This window comes from Phyllopteryx taeniolatus, chromosome 7, assembly GCF_024500385.1.
Source record: "Phyllopteryx taeniolatus isolate TA_2022b chromosome 7, UOR_Ptae_1.2, whole genome shotgun sequence".
In the NCBI taxonomy this organism is placed as follows: Eukaryota; Metazoa; Chordata; class Actinopteri; order Syngnathiformes; family Syngnathidae; genus Phyllopteryx; species Phyllopteryx taeniolatus.
The window spans coordinates 1,462,501-1,481,497 of NC_084508.1; the positions used below are offsets into that span (position 1 = coordinate 1,462,501).

Sequence of the window (18,997 nt, forward strand, 5' to 3'; positions counted from 1 at the left end):
ATTTATTTTTAATGTCTGAGATTTGTCCTCTCCTCAGTCACCTTTATGTAATTATGAATCCTACTTGAGTAGCTCTGATCAGCCAATCAGAGTATGGGGAAAATGCTGACATCACTTTCCTTCTCGCTGGCCCTGTTTATAGACTCTAAAATCTAATAAAAAAAAAAAAAGAAACAGCCATTACTATTGTGTGTATGGGGCATGGGACTGCATTGAAGGCCCTGGACAATTGCTTCTGCTCAATTTCGCAGTCTGAAGAATCGGTCTTGTTTCTTTAATTTTTATGCACTTCGTTTACAGCTCACCGCATTTTATTCATTCGACATGTCACCTTTTTTGTTGTTGTTCTGCTTCTTCTTCTTCTACATCTTCTCTGTCTTCTTCTTTAATACGTTCTTCTTCGTCGTCGTCGTCTTGATTTCCGGCAGACTGGAAATATTTAAGAGCATTGCTGCCATCTAAAGGTTATGTGATGTTCACCTACAACTGAGCCAAACACAAAGAAATAGATTAAAATAATTTGCCATCATTTTTTTTAATGATTATGATAGATGATATGATGATGTTATGCACTTGAACATTTCATACTGCAATAACTGTCATGCAGTAATGTTCTTGATATATACAGTGGGTACGGAAAGTATTCAGACCCCCTTCAAATTTTCACTCTTTGTTATATTGCAGCCATTTGCTAAAATCATTTAAATTCATTTTTCCTCAATGCACACAAAGCACCCCATATTGACAGAAAAAATTCATTTGTTGAAATTTTTGCAGATCTATTAAAAAAGAAAAACTGAAATATCACACACCCATAAGTATTCAGACACTTTGCTCAATATTTTGTTGAAGCAGCCTTTTGAGCTAATACAGCCATGAGTCTTTTTGGGAATGATGCAACAAGATTTTCACACCTGGATATGGGGATCCTCTGCCATTCCTCCTTGCAGAACCTCTTCAGTTCTGTCAGGTTGGATGATGAACGTTGGTGGACAGCCATTTTCAGGTGTTGTTCTGAAGCCACTCTTTTGTTATTTTAGCTGTGTGCTTAGGGTCATTGTCTTGTTGGAAGGTGACCCTTCGGCCCAGTTTGTGGTCCTGAGCACTCTGGAGAAGGTTTTCATCCAGGTATATCCCTGTACTTGGCCGCATTCATCTTTCCTTCGATTGCAACCAGTTGTCCTGTCCCTGCAGCTGAAAAACACCCCCACAGCATGACAGCACCATGCTTCACTGTTGGGACTGTATTGGACAGGCGATGAGCAGTGCCTGGTTTTCTCTACACATACGGCTTAGAATTAAGGCCAAAAAGTTCGATCTTAGTCTCATCAGACCAGACATCTTATTTCTCACCATCTTGGAGTCCTTCAGGTGTTTTTTTTTAGCAAATTCCATGCGGACTTTCATGGGTCTTGCACTGAGGAGACGCTTCCGTCGGGCCACTGTGCCATAAAGCCCCAACTGCTGGAAGGCTGCAGTGATGGTTGACTTGCTGGAACTTTCTCCCATCTCCCGACTGCATCTCTGAAGGTCAGCCACAGTGATCTTTGGGTTCTTCTTTACCTCTCTCACCAAGGCTCAAGCGACGCTTGCGTTACTTCCGGTTTACCGTCATTTTAAGTTTAATTGTTGAAATCAATCATCAATCACACTCCTCAGCCTCCCTGGTAAGGTCTATTCAGGGGTGCTGGAGAGGAGGGTCCGTCGGGAAGTCGAATCTCTGATTCAGTAGGAGTAGTGTGGTTTTCATCCTGGCCGTGGAACAGTGGACCAGCTCTACATCCTCGGCAAGGTCCTCGAGGGTGCATGGGAGTTCGCCCAACCAGTCTACATGTGTTTTGTGGACTTGGAGAAGGCGTTAGACCGTCTCCCTCGGGGAGTCCTGTGGGGGGTGCTTCGGGAGTAAGGGGTACCGAACCTCCTGATACGGGCTGTTCGGTCCCTGTACGACCGGAGTCAGAGTTTTGTCCGCATATCCGCTAGTAAGTCGGACTCATTTCCGGTGAGGGTTGGACTCCGCCAAGGCTGTATCTTGGGTTCTTGTTCACGAGTGAGAGAAGAATGGAATGTGACAGGCGGATTGGTGCAGCGTCTGCAGTGATGCTGACTTTGTATCGGTCCGTTGTGGTAAAGAAGGCGCTAAGTTGAAAGGCGAAGCTCTCAATTTACCGGTCGATCTACGTTCCTACCCTCATCTATGGTCACGAGCTGTGGGTCCTGACCGAAAGAACAAGATCCCGGATAAAAGCGGCTGAAATAAGTTTCGTCCGCAGGGTGTCCAGGCTCTCCCTTAGAGATAGGGTGAGCAGCTCGGTCATCCGGGAGGATCTCAGAGTAGAGCCACTGCTCCTCCACATCGAGAGGAGCCAGATGAGGTGGCTGGGGCATCTGATTTGGATCCCTCCCGGACGCCTCCCTGGTGAGGTGTTCCGGGCACGTCCGGAGACCCCGGGGACGACCCAGGCCACGCTGGAGAGACTACGTTTTTCGGCTGGGCTGGGAACGCCTCGGGATCCCCCCGGAATAGCTGGATGAAGTGGCAGGGGAGAGGGAAGTCTCTGCGTCCCTGTTAAAGCCTCTCGACCAGACCTCGTATAAGGGGTTGAAAATGGATGGATGGATGGATGTTGAAATCAAACTAATATGTCTCGTAAAGGGGCACCACGTCACTTTTTATTGGTATAACATTTAGGGAAAGTGACGACAAACCTTTTTATCAGTCTCGTAATCTGAAGGTTGCAACACTATGAAATTTTGAGTTCTAGATGACAGAGGCTTACTTCAACTCAGAACACACACCAAATACAACCAAGAGTGGAATTTTATGGTATATTTAATGACATCTACAAGGGATCTAGATGGGAACACAAAAAGGGATCTAACATACGAAAGAAAATAACACTAATGATAAAAAGACGTAAAGTAGGTGTACGAAAAGGGAAATAGAACATTGTGGGGGACTAAAGTTGGAAACGTGACCGTTTATTGCGTCCAGTGGGGACGGGAGAGCGAGAGAGAGAGAACAAAATTGAGATTTTATCTGAAGCTAGTAATTTCCCCGAAATTGTTACGCACTAATATTTTAGTCTGGCAAAAGTTGCCATGTCTACTCACGACCGTAGGCTCAAGCTGGTGGGTGGTAGTCTCTCTCTGGAAGTGGCTCAGGAAGCAAGGCGACAGATTTTGTTGCAGAAGAAAAAGATGTAGAAAAATAAAACAAGGAACAAAAGAGGCAAAAAGAAGAAAAATTGTTGTGCGTCACGCCTTCTTGGGAGAGTAGGACCGTCTTACTCCCCGCCTGCTTTCCGGGATACGCTTGCACGTCCAGAAGACTCGCGCTTGGCTGGTAGCCGAACAGCAACTGTTTGGGAGGCTTAGCAGCGGCGTTCCATAGAAGCTTGGGAGCCAGATCTCCATCTCCAAGGCCTGTGGTTACCGATCCGTGTGCCCGAATAAAGGAAGGGCAAAAGGGGGAGGGGTGCCCCACGGCCAGCCCGGCTGGCGAGCTGCCAGCAAGACATGAGGAGAGAAAAAACACGAGCGCAAGGTTAAGTACCTCAGGGGTATGTTAAGAGGGATGGAGAAGACCACACCCACCGGCTTGAATCTTGTCTAAAAATTTAAAATCATATATTAATATAAAATAACCTCAATTTGGTACTCTCTTTACTCACAGGTCAAGCACATGGAATGTTTGCACTTTAGTTTTGGCAACTCAACTCCTTAAGATTCAAATCACATTTCATGCTGCTGGGAGTCAAATCAAGACAAACAATTCTCAAAATCTCACGATTGCATTTGTCAAGTTGACACACTGACACAGACATAAATTTAATTCCTAAACCCAACAAGGACACTTCTCTGATTGATAACTGGCATCAGATATCTTTACCTAATAATAATTATAAAATATTTTTCATGATATTCGCTAGAAGATTGAAAATGATATTGAATTCAATTATTGATGAAACTCCGTCAGGGTTTATCTCCAAAAGACACATAACAAACTATATTAGACTTATTGACATTTTGGATTATTCTGGAATTTTGGAGAATAATTTTAATTTTATTTTATTTCTTAGATTTCTATAAGGCTTTTGATATAGTGGAGCATCAGTTCACATTGCAATCATTAAATAAATTTGTCTTTGGGAGTTACTTTTGCTCAGCCATTAAAACCTTCTATGAGAACAGCAATAGCTCCATTGACCCATCAGGTGGCACATCCTCTAGATTTGAGCTTTCTAGAGATATAAGACAGGGTTGTCCTGCATCTCCATATCTTTTTTTGATGGTGGCACAGTTTATGGCATATCATATTAGAACTTGTGCTGTTGAAGGTACAGTCCCGTCCAAACGTATTGGAATAGCAAACTCAATTCCTTTGTTTTTGTTGTAAACTGAAGACATTTGGGTTTCAGATCAAAAGATGAATATGAGACAAAAGTCCAGAATTCCATCTTTTATTTCATGGTACATCTAGATTTGACTCAGGACAGAGCACCTTTTGTTCAAAACCACCCAATTTTCAAGTGAACAAAACTATTTGAACAGATATTATTAAATTAACTTAAAATGAATAACATTTGCAGCACGGTGACCGAGTGGTTAGCAGATTTGCCTCACAGTTCTGAGGTAGCGCGTTCAAATCTGGCCTCGCCTGTGTGAAGTTTGCATGTTCTCCCCGTGCCTGCGTGGCTTTTCTCCGCGTACTCCAGTTTCCTCCCACATCCCAAAAACACGCATGGTAGGTTGATTAAAGACTCTAAATTGCCCGTAGTTGTGAATATGAGCGTGAATGGTTGTTTGAACTGGCTGGCGACCAGTTCAGGGAGTACCCTGCCTCTCGCTCGAAGATAGCTCCGATAGGCTCCACCACGCCCGCAACCCTAGTGAGGATAAATGGTACGGAAACTGGATGGATGGATACATAACGTTTAATATTTCTTGGCATAACCCTTACTTGCAATAAATGCATCAAGCCTGGGACCCATTGACTTCACCAGACTGTTGCATTCTTCATTTGAAATGCTTATCCAGGCCTTTACTGCAGCCTCTTTTAGTTCTTTTGTTTCTGGGGGTTTCTCCCTTCAGTCTCCTCTTCAGCAGGTAAAATGCTGGTAAAATGGGTTAAGGTCCAGTGATTGACTTGGCCAGTCTAAGACCTTCCACTTTTTACCTCTGATGAAGTCCTTTGTTGTGTTGGCAGTGTGTTTTGGGTCATTGTCTTGTTGCATGATGAAGTTTCTCCCGATTAGTTTGGATGCATTTTTCTGTAAATTGCCAGACAAAATGGTTTTGTAGACTTTGGAATTCATTCTGCTGCTGCCATCATGAGTTACATCATCAATAAAGACGAGTGAGCCCATTCCAGAAGCAACCATGACATTACAGCTTTGTGCCAAAAACATAGAATATCGAGCGAAAGTCCATTTATTTCAATAAGTTGTTTCAAAAAGTGAAACTTATGTTATATTAGTTGACCACACACAAAGTGAAATATTTCAAGCATTGGTTTAAATTTTGATGATTATGGCAAAAAAAACTAATCCAGTATTTCACAAATTGAGAATATTTCATCTGACCAACAAAAAAGGATCGTAAACACCAGAAATGTTGGCCAGATCGTCTGCATTTCTGTTCCCTCAACTTCCTCTTGACAATACCCCATAAATTTTCAATGGGGTTCAAGTCTGGCAAGTTTGCTGGCTCATCAAGTACTGTTATTCCATGTCCATTAAGCCAGGTATTGGTAGTTTTGGCTTTGTGGGCAGGTGCCAAATCCATTCTGGTTATTTAATAAATCTGTTATTGCTGATGTCGAAATACCACATTAATGGCTTTAGAAGTCAAATATCCTTATTAACTGGGAAGGCTGGTAGTGCATGAGTTAAGGACTAACAAACATAAAGCTCAAACAATTGAGACTCGCACTGCTTTAAATGTATCTATATAAATACTTTTGCCCCTAGCATGTTATAACTAGCATAAATGTTTTGTTTTTCAAATTTATTGTCCATGCACAGTGTTAAGGGGGCCGCTCTTTGCTCCAATCCAAACTTAGCACTAGTGACGTTTAAGTCTAGTTCACCAATCAAATAACACAAGAAATTCACATGACCTCACACAACGTCTTCTATTGGTTTCCCAGGCATACACTATAGAATGAACACTAGATAAGCCCGCCCACCTACGTGGCCACCATGTTAGGAAGGTCGTCGTTACCAACGGCGCGCTACTCGTCGTGTTTACATTTAAACGAACAAAAGCAACAGCTTTTATGTATTGTATATTTTCTGACACTGTACGCCCAAACGTGGATATTTCAGCCGACTTATAACTTGAGAAAACACCTTGCAGTAAATTGCCGATGTTTTTTTTTGTAGTTTTGGCTGTGCATACACAGACACACACATGCGCGTGAGGTGGATTTCCGGGGCTGAGAAAGTGTTCATGTCGAGTGGAAGCAAAGAATACTTTGAGACACAGGCGGTTGGGCTAAATCAGGTTTATTGAACAAGCCTTTGTGTCTTAACAGCTGTTTTCATTGTCAGATTCGCTATGAGTAATTTATGAGTAATAAGCCTTGCATCTGTGGGTGCACTCTTTAGTACCGCTCCTAAGCCTGAATGGTTCACTAAGGTTTGAATTGTAAAGCTATTCCCTCTTACCTGTAGTTGGTGTCACTTTTGTCTACCCCTAAAAAAAAAAAAAGGAAGTTACTCACTATTTACTCACTTTCACTGTGTACTTTTTACTCAAGTAATTTTTTGAAGGACTACATTTTACTTTTCACATTTCACATTATTGTCAAGTGACACTCTTACTTGAGTTCAAGATTTGGCTACTCTACCCACCTCTGGAGCGGACATCGTCTATTGCTGCTCTTAAGTTTAAGCAACATTTTTGCATTTTTGCATTGAGGTGCTGCGGGCCATGGCCCTGGTGGTCCCAGCGGAACCGCAGAGCACACGTAACATCGGCGACAAGAGCTGATCCGCAAGTACATCTTGTATTAACTCGGAAAGACGCTGACAATTATCTAATTAATTAACTGATGTTAATGTTAAATGTATTACGCGACGGAGCGATGTTACGGATTATGTCACAACACAGAATGAATTGACTTCAAATTTAGAAATGCCAATACAAACAGAAAAATACTGTACTTAACATTTTCCTGGAGGATGATGCATTTGGGATTTGCCTTTGAAGTTGTAATAGTGAAGCAAAAAAAGAAGTGAAACAGACAATGATTTGAGTCAATTCTTTTCCAGAATGAGAGTGCTTAAAGAGGAGGATGCTGCTCATGTGCACAGCTTGAGGCAGGCATCAGGGGCAGGTGGAGATGGGCCTGGCTCAAGTTGGAGGCCAAAAAAAAAGCAAAGAAATGAGGCAAATTTCATTTTCATCTTAAATTTGTACATGTGGTTGAGCGGTGTAAATAAAGGTTTTTCTGCGTAAAGAAAATGCGTTTATTTTGCCTTTTTGTACTCTTCAGAGTCTTCCAGATTGCTTAATTTATGTTAAAATAAAAATATTTGCAGGGGCCCGGGGGATTTCGCCTACAATGTTTTTTTTTTTTTCTTTTTCATGATCTGATAGATCATCTGAGGACAGATTTATTCTTCAAAGCAAAATGTTGGGTTAAAAACATCTTATATTGACAGTCAATACATATGATATTGCTCTGCCTTTCCCTCCCACTGATAACTAAACTTCTGTAGGTTATGCCCTGACACAATACACATTCTTGAGACTGACTGTACCAAATATAATAGGACATGCCAAAGTGTGCACAAATCTCTATGGGCGATTTGGGGAAAGAGCAACAGACAACAGATGTACAGTATGTTGTCTGCATCAGATTTTACAGCCAGACAAACTTTACATGTTGTGGGGTAGCCGCAGAGTAGGTAGGTAGACTAGCCAAATATTGTCCTCAAGTAAGAGTACTGCTACTTTAAAATATGAATCGAATAAAAGTAAAATGTAATCTTCCAAATAATTACTTGTGTAAGAAAGTACTCTGTGGAAAAAAATAACTACTTAAGTACTGAGTAACTAGTGATTATTTTTTGAATCACAGCATGAAGGTCAAATAAAACAAAATGTGTACAATTCAACTGATTTATTTTTGTATCTTTTTGAGAGGGAAGATACAAATAAACTTGAATATGATTGAGTTGGACTTAACATTTAACTTGCTCCCTTCTTGGCCAGGTCACCATTGCAAAAGAGATGTTCTTTTTTAAATGGTTGTTTACCTGGTTAAATAAAGTGTAAATCATTCATTCATCTTCTGTAGTGCTTATCCTTTACTAGGGTCGTGGGCGTGCTGGAGCCTATCCCAGCTATCTCTGGGCGTAAATGTAACAGAACCCATTCCTACCCACCTCTGAGTACCAGTCGCATAATGAATGGTCGAAATGCAATGCTGTCACATGCATTTTAATTTATGCCACAAACACAGTAGAAACCCATTATGTGAAACCTTTTGAAAAAGGCATTTAGATTGTGTACCTTTAGCTTTGTTGTTGTTTTGAAGCTGATATGACCATGGTATGTGTTTCTAATGTAGCTGTGGGATTGGGACATGTGGATGCGAATGCCAGAGCAGAGGAAGGGTAGAGAGTGTATCATACCTGATGTGTCCCGCTCCTACCACTTTGGCATCATTGGCCTTAACATGAATGGATATTTTCATGTAAGTTGCAAAATCCCTTCAAAAATGAGTCCTTAATGCAGAGTTATTGACTTTCTTGTTTGTACTCTCTCTTTTTACATAGGAGGTATATTTCAAGAAACACAAGTTCAACACAGTTCCTCACATTCAGCTGAAGAACGTGGACAGGTTAGGTGTACTGCCAAATGACTGATGCTTATAAACAGGATAAACAACACTTGGTGCTTTTAGATTTTATGATATAGAACAACAAGGTGTTTTTCTACTCATTACCACAGTTTAAAGAAGGATGCCTATGAAGTGGAAATCCAAAACCTGCTTCGGTGAGTGAGATTTAGATGAGACACTGAGCATATTGTTTGTTTCAATCAATAACTAGGCGAAGTTCGTATTTATACTGTAGCTGTTACATTATCTTTGTCAGTTTTCTTGATTAACAATTTGTGATTCCAGGGAGGCAGAGGTGCTTGACCACACGAAGAACCTGTGTGAGGACTCGATGCTGCCAGACTCTGAGGGGAAAGTGTATGTCATGTTCATTAAGATGGAGTCGGAGACGGACTCCTTGACCTGGACTGAGCTTGCTAAGGTAGCTCCTTAGTGTAAATTGTGGTGCTAGGGTGCTAGTGTTAGCTAATCCTGTTGGGAAAAATGTGTTCTTTTGTCAAAAATTATTTGGCGAAGAGGATTTGGTTTATGATTCACCTTTGTAGATTTAATACAGCAGAAGCAATAGAGGCTTTCCCACCGCAGGAACTTCCCGAGCTACCCTGGTAGCTTGAGTTCCCCCTGTGTCCCCACCAAAAAAACAAAACACTACCAGGCCATGGAAGGTTCCCCCTGGATAATTTCGTTCCTCTGATAGGGTCTTCCACGAGCTACCAGGAACTCTTTGAGGTGGTGGACTGTGCTGACGAATGCTGATTGGTTGACAACTGTCGGCGTTTACTGTTTCTCGGAACAAGAAGCAAAACTTTGAAACACAGCTCGAGCGTGGCAGTGGGCTCGCAGCGAGATCTTCCGCTGCCCCGGCGGCAAGGTCCACTACTGGCCGACTTGGTCCTCCTAAGGACCGGAGGTCTGAGCCCAAGTGGGCATGTGTGTCTTCCTTGGCCGGGGCTCAGGGGCGTGAGGTTTCCAAACAGCAATTTGTACGTGTTCCCACTGAGTTCTGAATTGCCCCACCTGGTCAAAGGGTTTGGTTTTAATGGCATCAAAAATATTGTAACTTTAGACTAAGATATAAAATTTGACATTGAAAGCTTGAAATAGCAGCATTTTCTAGATCCAGTAGGTGTCAGTAATGAGCAACATCAGGCTAATTTGCTTAACCTACCCTGAATTAATTAGTGTGATGGAAACACAAACCACATAGGCCACAGGAACCTTTTGCTACCAGAAGCTTCTGCTCCAAGTTCCTGGGCTAGTTGGTGGAAAAAGCCCCTAATGATTCAGGAGTGAATCCAGAATGGGATGCAACTGGGATAGACCGCCTTGCTTATTCATCTAAGCAGCACGTGCATCTCAACTTCATGCTCGTCCTTGCTAACATTTACAGAATTGGTCTACCTCGCGTGGAAAAAGTCCATTCGGCTAGGGCATTGTTCCTCTTGCTGTCAGTTCCTTTCAACCTTCATTTCCCACACCAGACATCTTCTAACAGCTGGTAGTTAACTGCAAACAATCCTAAGAGGGACAATTACCTAATTGTCCAAAAGAGACGTATAAGACATGAAAGGCATGAGGCATCTGCACACACTCCCGCTTTGAACAATTATCTATGATTATGAGCAGAATGAGTAGCGAGTATGAGAATTGAGTGAGCAACTAAAGGTTTTCCTGAAGCATTTTCCAAGTGATATACTGTATATGTGATGTTAGGGCTGGGACATATTTTGTAAAGTATATTTTGGATGTATATTTTTGTATATTGTCCGATCCCCATTATTATCACTATTTTTTCACATTGTTTTTAAACTTTTTCAAACTGACAGTTTTCAAGCATCTGTACTGAAAATTAAAGAACCTAGAGAGTGGTTTAACATTTAACATATGAAGTTGTATCAAAATGAAAATATTTGATGCTACATACGGCATTAACATTATTGCTACTTGCAAATGTGCATTTTCTTTAATAACACTACAGATTACATAGTTTCAAATTAAATTATAACAATACACAAATCATTAAACAATATAAAAAATTAGCAGGCCCTTGAGCAGTCACCTTATCGTGGTGGAGGGGTTTGTTTGTCCCAATGATTCTAGGAGCTAAGTTGTCTGGCAGGGTCACCCATGGCAAACAGGTCCAAGGTGAGGGACCAGACACAGCACGGCTCAAAGACCCCTTACGATGACGACAAAAAGTGGACTCCCTTGCCCGGACGCGGGTCACCGGGGCCCCCCTCTGGAGCCAGGCCTGGAGGTGGGGCTCGAAGGCGAGCGCCTGGTGGCCGGGCCTGCACCCATGGGGCCCGGCCGGCCACAGCCCAAAAGGGTAAAGTGGGTCCCCCTTCCCATGGGCTCACCACCTGTAGGAGGGCCCATAGGTGTCTGGTGCAGTGTGAGCTGGGCGATAGCCGAAGGCGGGGACCTTGGTGATCATAACCCCAGCTGCAGAAACTGGCTCTAGGGACGTGGAATGTCACCTCCCTGGCAGGGAAGGAGCCCTAGCTGGTGTGTGAGGTTGAGAGGTTCCGAGGAGATATAGTTGGGCTCGCCTCCACACATGGCTTGGGCTCTGATACCAGTCCTCTTGAGAGGGGTTGGACTCACATCCACTCTGGAGTTGCCCACGGTGAGAGGCGCTGAATAGGGGTGGGTATACTTATTGCCCCCCAGCTCGGCGCCTTTACATTGGGGTTCACCTCGGCGCCTTTACATTGGGGTTCACCCCAGTGGACGAGAGGGTAGCCTTCCTCTGCCTTCGGGTGGGGGGGATGTGTCCTGACTGTTGTTTGTGCCTATGCACCAAATAGCAGTTCAGAGTACCCACCCTTTTTGTAGTCCTTGGAGGGGGTGCTGCAGAACGCTCCTGCTGGGGACTCCATCGTTCTGCTGGGGGACTTCCATGCTCACGTTGGCAATGACAGTGAGACCTGGAAGAGCGTGATTGGGAGAAAGGTAATCGGTGACTGTTGTGGCGGCAATCCCCGAACCCATTGGTGGACACCAGCGGTGAGGGATTCCATCAAGCTGAAGAAGGAGTCCTATCGGGCCTTACCGGCTGGCCAAGCGGAATGCAGCTTTGGTGGTCGCTGAGGCAAAAACTCTGGCGTGTTCAGTGAGGCCATGGAGAACGACTTCCGGACAGCTTCGAGGAAATTGTGGTACACCATCCGGCGTCTCAGGAGAGGGAAGCAGTGCACCATCAACATTGTGTATAGTGGGGATGGGGCACTGCTCACCTCGACTCAGGACGTTGTGAGTCGTGGGGAGAATACTTCAAAAACCTCCTCAATTCCACCGACACGCCTTCCCATGAGGAAGCAGAGTCTGGGTTCTCTGAGGCGGGCTCTCCTATCTCTGGGGCTGAGGTCACCAAGGTGGTTAAAAAGCTCCTCGGTGGCAATGCCCCAGGGTTAGATGAGATTCGCCCGGAGTTCCTAAAGCCTCTGGATGTTGTCGGTCTGTCCTCTGGATTGGCAGACTGGGGTGGTGGTCCCCCTTTTTAAGAAGGGGTACCGGGGTGTGTGTTCCAACTATAGGGTGATCACACTCCTCAGCCTCCCTGGTAAGGCCTATTCAGGGGTGCTGGAGAGGAGGGTCCGTCGGGAAGTCGAAACAGGAGGAGCAGTGTGGTTTTTGTCCTGGCTGTGAAACAGTGGACCAGCTCTACACACTCGGCAGGGTCCTCGAGGGTGCATGGGAGTTCGCCCAACCACTCTACATGTGTTTTGTGGACTTGGAGAAGGTGCTTGACCATATCCCTCGGGGTGTTCTGTGGGCGGGTGCTTCAGGAGTATGGGGTGCCGAACCCCCTGATACAGGCTGTTCGGTCCCTGTACGACCAGTGTCAGAGTTTGGTGGTCTTGTTCACGAGTGAGAGAAGAATGGAACGGGAGATCGACAGGCGGATCGGTGCAGCGTCTGCAGTGATCGGTCTGTTGTGGTGAAGAGCTAAGCCGAAAGGCGAAGCTGGAGAGACTGTCTCTCGGCTGGCCTGGGAACGCCTTGGGATGTCATGGTCAATATTGAAAATAGTAAACCTCACATTACATTAGCATACAAAATAAAAAAATAACAAGGCAAAGAAAATATAGAAAACTATCAGAATTTTTTACTCAACAGTGCAACAAATATAACAGTGCACACTAGTTTACAGTCCTGCGTATTTTCTAAGTATACAAGTTAACAATATAAACAAACAATGAAGACACCTTGTATTTAACAGTTATATTTTTCCAGTTATTGATGCATTGCTACAAATCCTTTTAAAATGATTGCTACTTTCAAATGTCCGCAATTGGTCCTTGTTTACTGCTACTTACTGGCACGACCAACGAATTAGTGGTGATTTGGATTGGCTTGCAAAACCCCGCGAAAAAAAATAATGCCTCATCACAATTTGTACATTAGAATTAAAACGACTCAAAGAATAAAATGCTTCTTTCTTTATTCTGATGAGCTGGAATGCTGCCACATCTGTTGTTTATGTAATTTTGACTGACTGTGCTTGTATTGTACGCATTGTAGCTTCACCGATATCTGTTTAAGTTTGTTCGGGAAAAAAAATTAATAATAATGAGTTTGCCGCTGAAGGAGGTTTGGATTTAGGCTTAGCTCCAATGAGCTTTACGGATAACATGGAAGCACCACAACAGAAGCCGAAAAGGAGCAATCGCTGGACAGGGTGAACACGGCAAATGAATCGGAGAAAATGTATCTAAAAAGCGTGAAAGATGATTTGAGCTGCTGGGTAGCCAGCAGGCTAGCTTTGGTCCGGTCCGTGAGAATTTATGGCACCAACCAACGCAAATAGACCTGGGATTCTACCTGTGGCTAAGGTACGGCGAGGGATCCCCTTTAAAGTAGATTTTTTTTAAACTTAAAAAAAAAACTTTACAGTAGAGAGACGCCACAGCTAATACGCGCCAGTCAAAACGACCGAGCATATGCTCTTCCCGGTTCAATAGATTTTTCATGTTTTGGACTATTATTTCATAATAGTGCAAGGAGTAACGGTTCGTTTGTGAGTCGCTAGTCATTCGTTACTGTCAATACGAATTGCGAATGGGGTTTTAGGGTGCACTACTTCTTACTGTTTACATCTACAACTTGCAAACGAAAGTACAGCAGAAAAACGATGACTGATTGTATCTATTTCTAACACACGGCTAAATATGATCAGCTAATCTTCCTGAAATTTGTCACGATCACTAATCACGACATGTCTTGGTGTGCATGGCTCCTACAGGTTGTCATTCCATGCCCAGGATCCTCAGTGCCTTGCCATGTCTCTATACTATACTACTTGTCAATACACTACATCCTGTGTTTGTGTGTACATGCGGATGTGTGTGTATCGGTGCGTTTGCATTTATGTATATATGGGGATGGGAGGGGTGTTTTTAAAATATAAATAAATAAATAAATAAATAAAAAATATATATATATATTACCTGCTATTTTAATTGTCTGTTTTTATATCTGTGGAGCACTTTCGGTTGCATTGTTTATTTATGAAAAGTGCTATATAAATAAAATGTGATTGATTGACTTCGGAAAGACATGCATTATTCACGAGAAATTTCGGTAATAGCCCAGCCCTATGTGATATTAGCAATATATGTAAACAACAGTGTGGATGGATCTGTCTTTAAAACCCTCTTATGTCTTGCTCATTCTTCTACAAGTGCCTCCATGTTTGGGACCTGGATGTACGTGGAAATCACAGAGGCCTGTGGCGACTGTTTAGAAAGAAAAATCATATCCTAGTGGTGGCCGTACCAATCTCCCCATACTCGTAAGTTAGCCGCTTGTCTTGACATGCTGTATGTTATTAGCATTATTTTTACCATGGTTATGTGATACATAATGTATATAATCGCGGATTTTTAAAGACGAGAATTGGGTGCACAAATTTGAATTTAGGATTCTCTCTAATCCACACAGGGTTAAAATAATACATAGTGGTGTGAAAAATGTTTGCCCCCTTCCTGATTTATTTTTTTGCATGTTCGTCACACTTAAATTGTTTCCCATCATCAAATAAATGTAAATATTAGTCAAAGACAACACAAGTACACACAAAATACAGTTTTTACATGTTTTTATTAAGGGAGAAAAAAAAAATCCAAACCTACATGGCTATGTGTGAAAGTGTTTGCCCCCCGCCCCCCCAAACATAACTGTGGTTTATCATACGTGAGTTAAATTTCTCTAACCACACCCAGGCCTGACACTGCCACACCTGTTCTCAATCAAGAAATCACTTAAATAGGACATGCCTGACAAAGTGAAGTAGACCAAAAGATTCTCAAAAGGTAGACATCATGCCGAAATTTGAAGAAATTCAGGAACAAATGAGAAAGTAATTGAGATTTATCAGTATGGAAAAGGTTAGAAAGATATTTCTAAAGCTTTGAGACTCCAGCGAACCACAGTGAGAGCCCTTAACCACAAATGGTGAAAACATAGAACAGTGGTGAACCTTGCCAGGAGTGACCGGCCGACCAAAAATACGCAGGGACGACTCATCCAAGAGGTCACAAAAGACAACATCCAAAGAACTGCAGGACTCACTTCCCTCTGTTAAGGTCAGTGTAGCGGACATGCCACGCGAAAAATGCCAGCCGGCACCCCAGCCTCGCATTACCGCCGCTTCCCGCCGAGGTAGACGTTAACTGCAGAGTCACACGCAGACTCGAAACAAATAAACGGCATAAACCATCAAAAAGAAGACAGATATTTGCTTTGCCATGCTGACGCTAAGTGAATCACGGCTGCCTGGCCTTTCAAAGCGGAGACCCAAGGATGCCGAGTTCGCCCCCGGACGCTAAGTTAATTAACTCCCCGCCAGTCGAAGGATTGCACCAACAAAGGCCCCTCCACCCTGTTGAGTACTTGGGAGTTGGAACAGGCAACAGTGACACCCACGGGCGACGGAACGACACTACAGACATGGGTTCATAAGACAGTCTGTGACTCGACAGGGAGTTAATATTTAACAACTTTACATGAACGCCAGTAGTGACTGTATTGCTGCAAACTTGAATGTCTAACGTCAAATCAGTTGTTAACTGAACCAAATGAAATGTTTCACCTCACACCACAAATGTCACATGGAAAATAGTATTGTTCACCACACAACATTTGAAACATTCATTACAGGTATGAAAGAGGATTAGCGTGGAACAATGCAGGGTGAGGAAATGGTCTCGTTATCTTAAATGCAATAATTATTTTTACTTCACTGGTTTTAAATCACAAAATAGTCCTAGAATGGAAAAATAACGCCAAAAGGCAGTCCAGCCGCTCTGTGTTCGTGAAGATGCTAGAAAAGCAGTTTGGATTCGGAATGAAACCTCTGGAAAGTCAAGAACTCAAAGTTTCTAACATGTAGCCACCTTCCGATAAGAGACTGATTAAAAAGGTTTGTCGTCATTTCGCCTCAAGTGAAAAAATATGACGCGGTGCCCCTCATATATATCACCCATTCATCCAAGCATTATCTGAGCCGCTTATCCTCACAAGGGTCGCGGAAGTGCTGGAGCCTATCGCAGCTATCATCGGGCAGGAGGCGGGGTACACCCTGAACTGGTTGCCAGCCAATCGCAGGGCACAAACAAACAAACAAACAAACAAACGATTCGCTCTCACATTCACACCTACGGGCAATTTAGAGTCTTCAATTAACCTACCATGCATGTTTTTGGGATGTGGGAGGAAACCGGAGTGCCCGGAGAAAACCCACGCAGGCACGGGGAGAACATGCAAACTCCACGCAGGCGGGGACAGGGATTGAACCCCGGTCCTCAGAACTGTGAGGCAGACACTCTAACCAGCCGTGCCCCCTCATATATATCAAATATCTTGATTTATAACGCTGTAATTTAAAATTCCGATAACCCGGAAGTGACGCTGGCGCCGCTTCCAACTCATCGTTTCCTTCTAAATTAAGCACAATTCTTATTTCAGACATAAACGCTACATCAGTGTTCATGACTCCACCATAAATATGGCCTGCACGGCAGAGTTCCAAGACGAAAACCACTGCTGAGCAAACAGAACATTAAGGCTCATCACAATTTTGCCAGAAAAAATCTTGATGATCCCCACGACTTTTGGGAAAATACTCTGTGGTCTGACGAGACAAATTATTCATTCGTCATTTAAAAACAGCATTTTGTGTTTACTTGTGTTGTCTTTGACTAATATTTACATTTGTTTCATGATGGGAACAGTTTAAGTGTGACAAACATGCAAAAAAATAAGAACTCGTGAAGGGGGCAAACACTTTCACACCACTCTCGTCTTGAATAGCCACAGTACTGTACATAAACCGCCACTAATATTTGGTTAAATATCCCATAGCTAGTTTCATCTCAACCACACACTTTTTCTTGCCATCAACACGTTTATAGTATAATTCTGGCTGGATAATTACACACTGGAGGGAAATGCTGTTCATCTCTTTTAATGTGCCTGGCTTGTGCACCTCTCAGCTACGCGCATTCTTCTGTCCAGACTTGACACACCCACCGTTAGGCCTGTCACAATAACAATTTTTCAAGACGATACATTCTCCCAAAAACTAGCACGATAAACGTGAAAATCGTTTTTCTTATGCGGAGACAAATTCCTTGTGTGTTTTGGACATACTTGGCAAATAAAGATGATTCTGATTCTGTGGTTAGTCCGCTGAAGTTGAGCCCTTCACCTGACAATCAAATATATGTTGAAATTCGCTGTAGTCAACGGGGGTAATGCCACGCACTGATCCCGCCTCTTCCGGTTCATGGATCTCTACGCCGAATGACTGTATAATTTACAATTCACTAAAGGCACATCGAAAATTTCTCCGAACGAGTTGAGTCATATTATTAAAGCATATTCATCCACGTCAATGCCCGAGTTGAATATGGACAGATCATCTAACGTGTAGCTAGCATGTTATTGTTGTTATTATTGATACAGCGGTATCTTGAGATACGAGTTTAATTCATTCTATGGCCATGCTCATATTTCTCCATTAAAATGAATGCAAATGCAATCATCTATTCCACTCCCAAAAAAAAGACCAGTGGCAGTATTTGTAAAATTTTGTCATGAACCCATAATAGAAGAGAATGTAAAGATATTAACTCGTTTTATGAAGTGTAATCAATACAATCTAGTCTGACTTGCGTGCTTGTACCTTTAAATGTGCCGTGTGTGTGTGTGTGTGTCTCTCTCTTTCCCCCTCCACTCGCTCGACCCCCGCCCTCTTTGCATCTATTGTGCAGGAAGGCTGTGCGTCTCATCAGCGCTCCATAAACTTTTGTTTTACGTCTTTTACAAACAAACTTACACTGAACAGTACGACATTGTGTATAAGTACATAGTAATAACGTTTGCCACCCACATTACAGTGCTTTTTGTTCGTTGAAACTTTTCATTTGACTTTGGGAGCATGCTGTCGCATTGACTGGCAGATAGTGTTGACAAAAGTCTAGCCATGACACCATGGCGACTCTGGGTCCCGGAAGTACTTGCGGTGGCAGAAATATAATGCCGTGAGCCCACTGGCAGCTAATGACACAGCTGTCCGACTGTCTCCGCTCAGCGTTATTAGGATTCTCACATCGTTTCTAGGCAGGACACAGCCTGCTCCAATATTACTGGTTCCAGGACACACGCTGCTGCACTATGACTGGCTGTTGTATCCCTGTAGAACACGCCCTACTGCTTCCAGATGGGAAAAGAAGTATGTGATTTAAGTGTGCCGGTGTTAATGTTTGCCACTAACCGTAACCCACGCCAATACTAACGTCAACTCATCCTAAACCGCCTTAACCCAAACCCTAGCCCTAACCATAACAAACTTATTTTTATTTCATACAAATGTGATACATGTTTGGGATGATCATCTCATTATATCTGCGGAGCCTGCCCTTCCCGTGCGCAGGAGCCAATCATGTTGCAGCAAGGCTTGTCCGGCCTAGAAACTATGTGGGAATCCTAATAACGTGTCGGCTCACTGTGTGGTCCCAGCACATACCCTTCTGATGTTGTTTTTGGTTCAGGAGTGGCTTGACACATGGAATTGGAGCTGTCGCCCATGTCATGCAGACGTATGTATGTGGTGGTTCTTGATGGACCCATACCAGA

The 18,997-nt window shown here is 43.2% G+C and overlaps 1 protein-coding gene across 4 annotated transcripts in view; it reads left to right on the forward strand.

Moving 5' to 3' along the window:
* Window positions 1-18,997, forward strand: part of pomgnt1 (protein O-linked mannose N-acetylglucosaminyltransferase 1 (beta 1,2-)) — an 80,594-nt gene that overhangs the window by 50,330 nt on the left and 11,267 nt on the right. For all 4 annotated transcript variants that reach the window (XM_061778764.1, XM_061778763.1, XM_061778767.1 and 1 more), the window contains 5 exons: window positions 8,582-8,707; window positions 8,790-8,854; window positions 8,965-9,009; window positions 9,140-9,275; window positions 14,542-14,651. In XM_061778764.1, coding sequence (XP_061634748.1) covers window positions 8,582-8,707; window positions 8,790-8,854; window positions 8,965-9,009; window positions 9,140-9,275; window positions 14,542-14,651 — 482 coding nt within the window. The remainder of the gene's footprint in view (window positions 1-8,581; window positions 8,708-8,789; window positions 8,855-8,964; window positions 9,010-9,139; window positions 9,276-14,541; window positions 14,652-18,997) is intronic.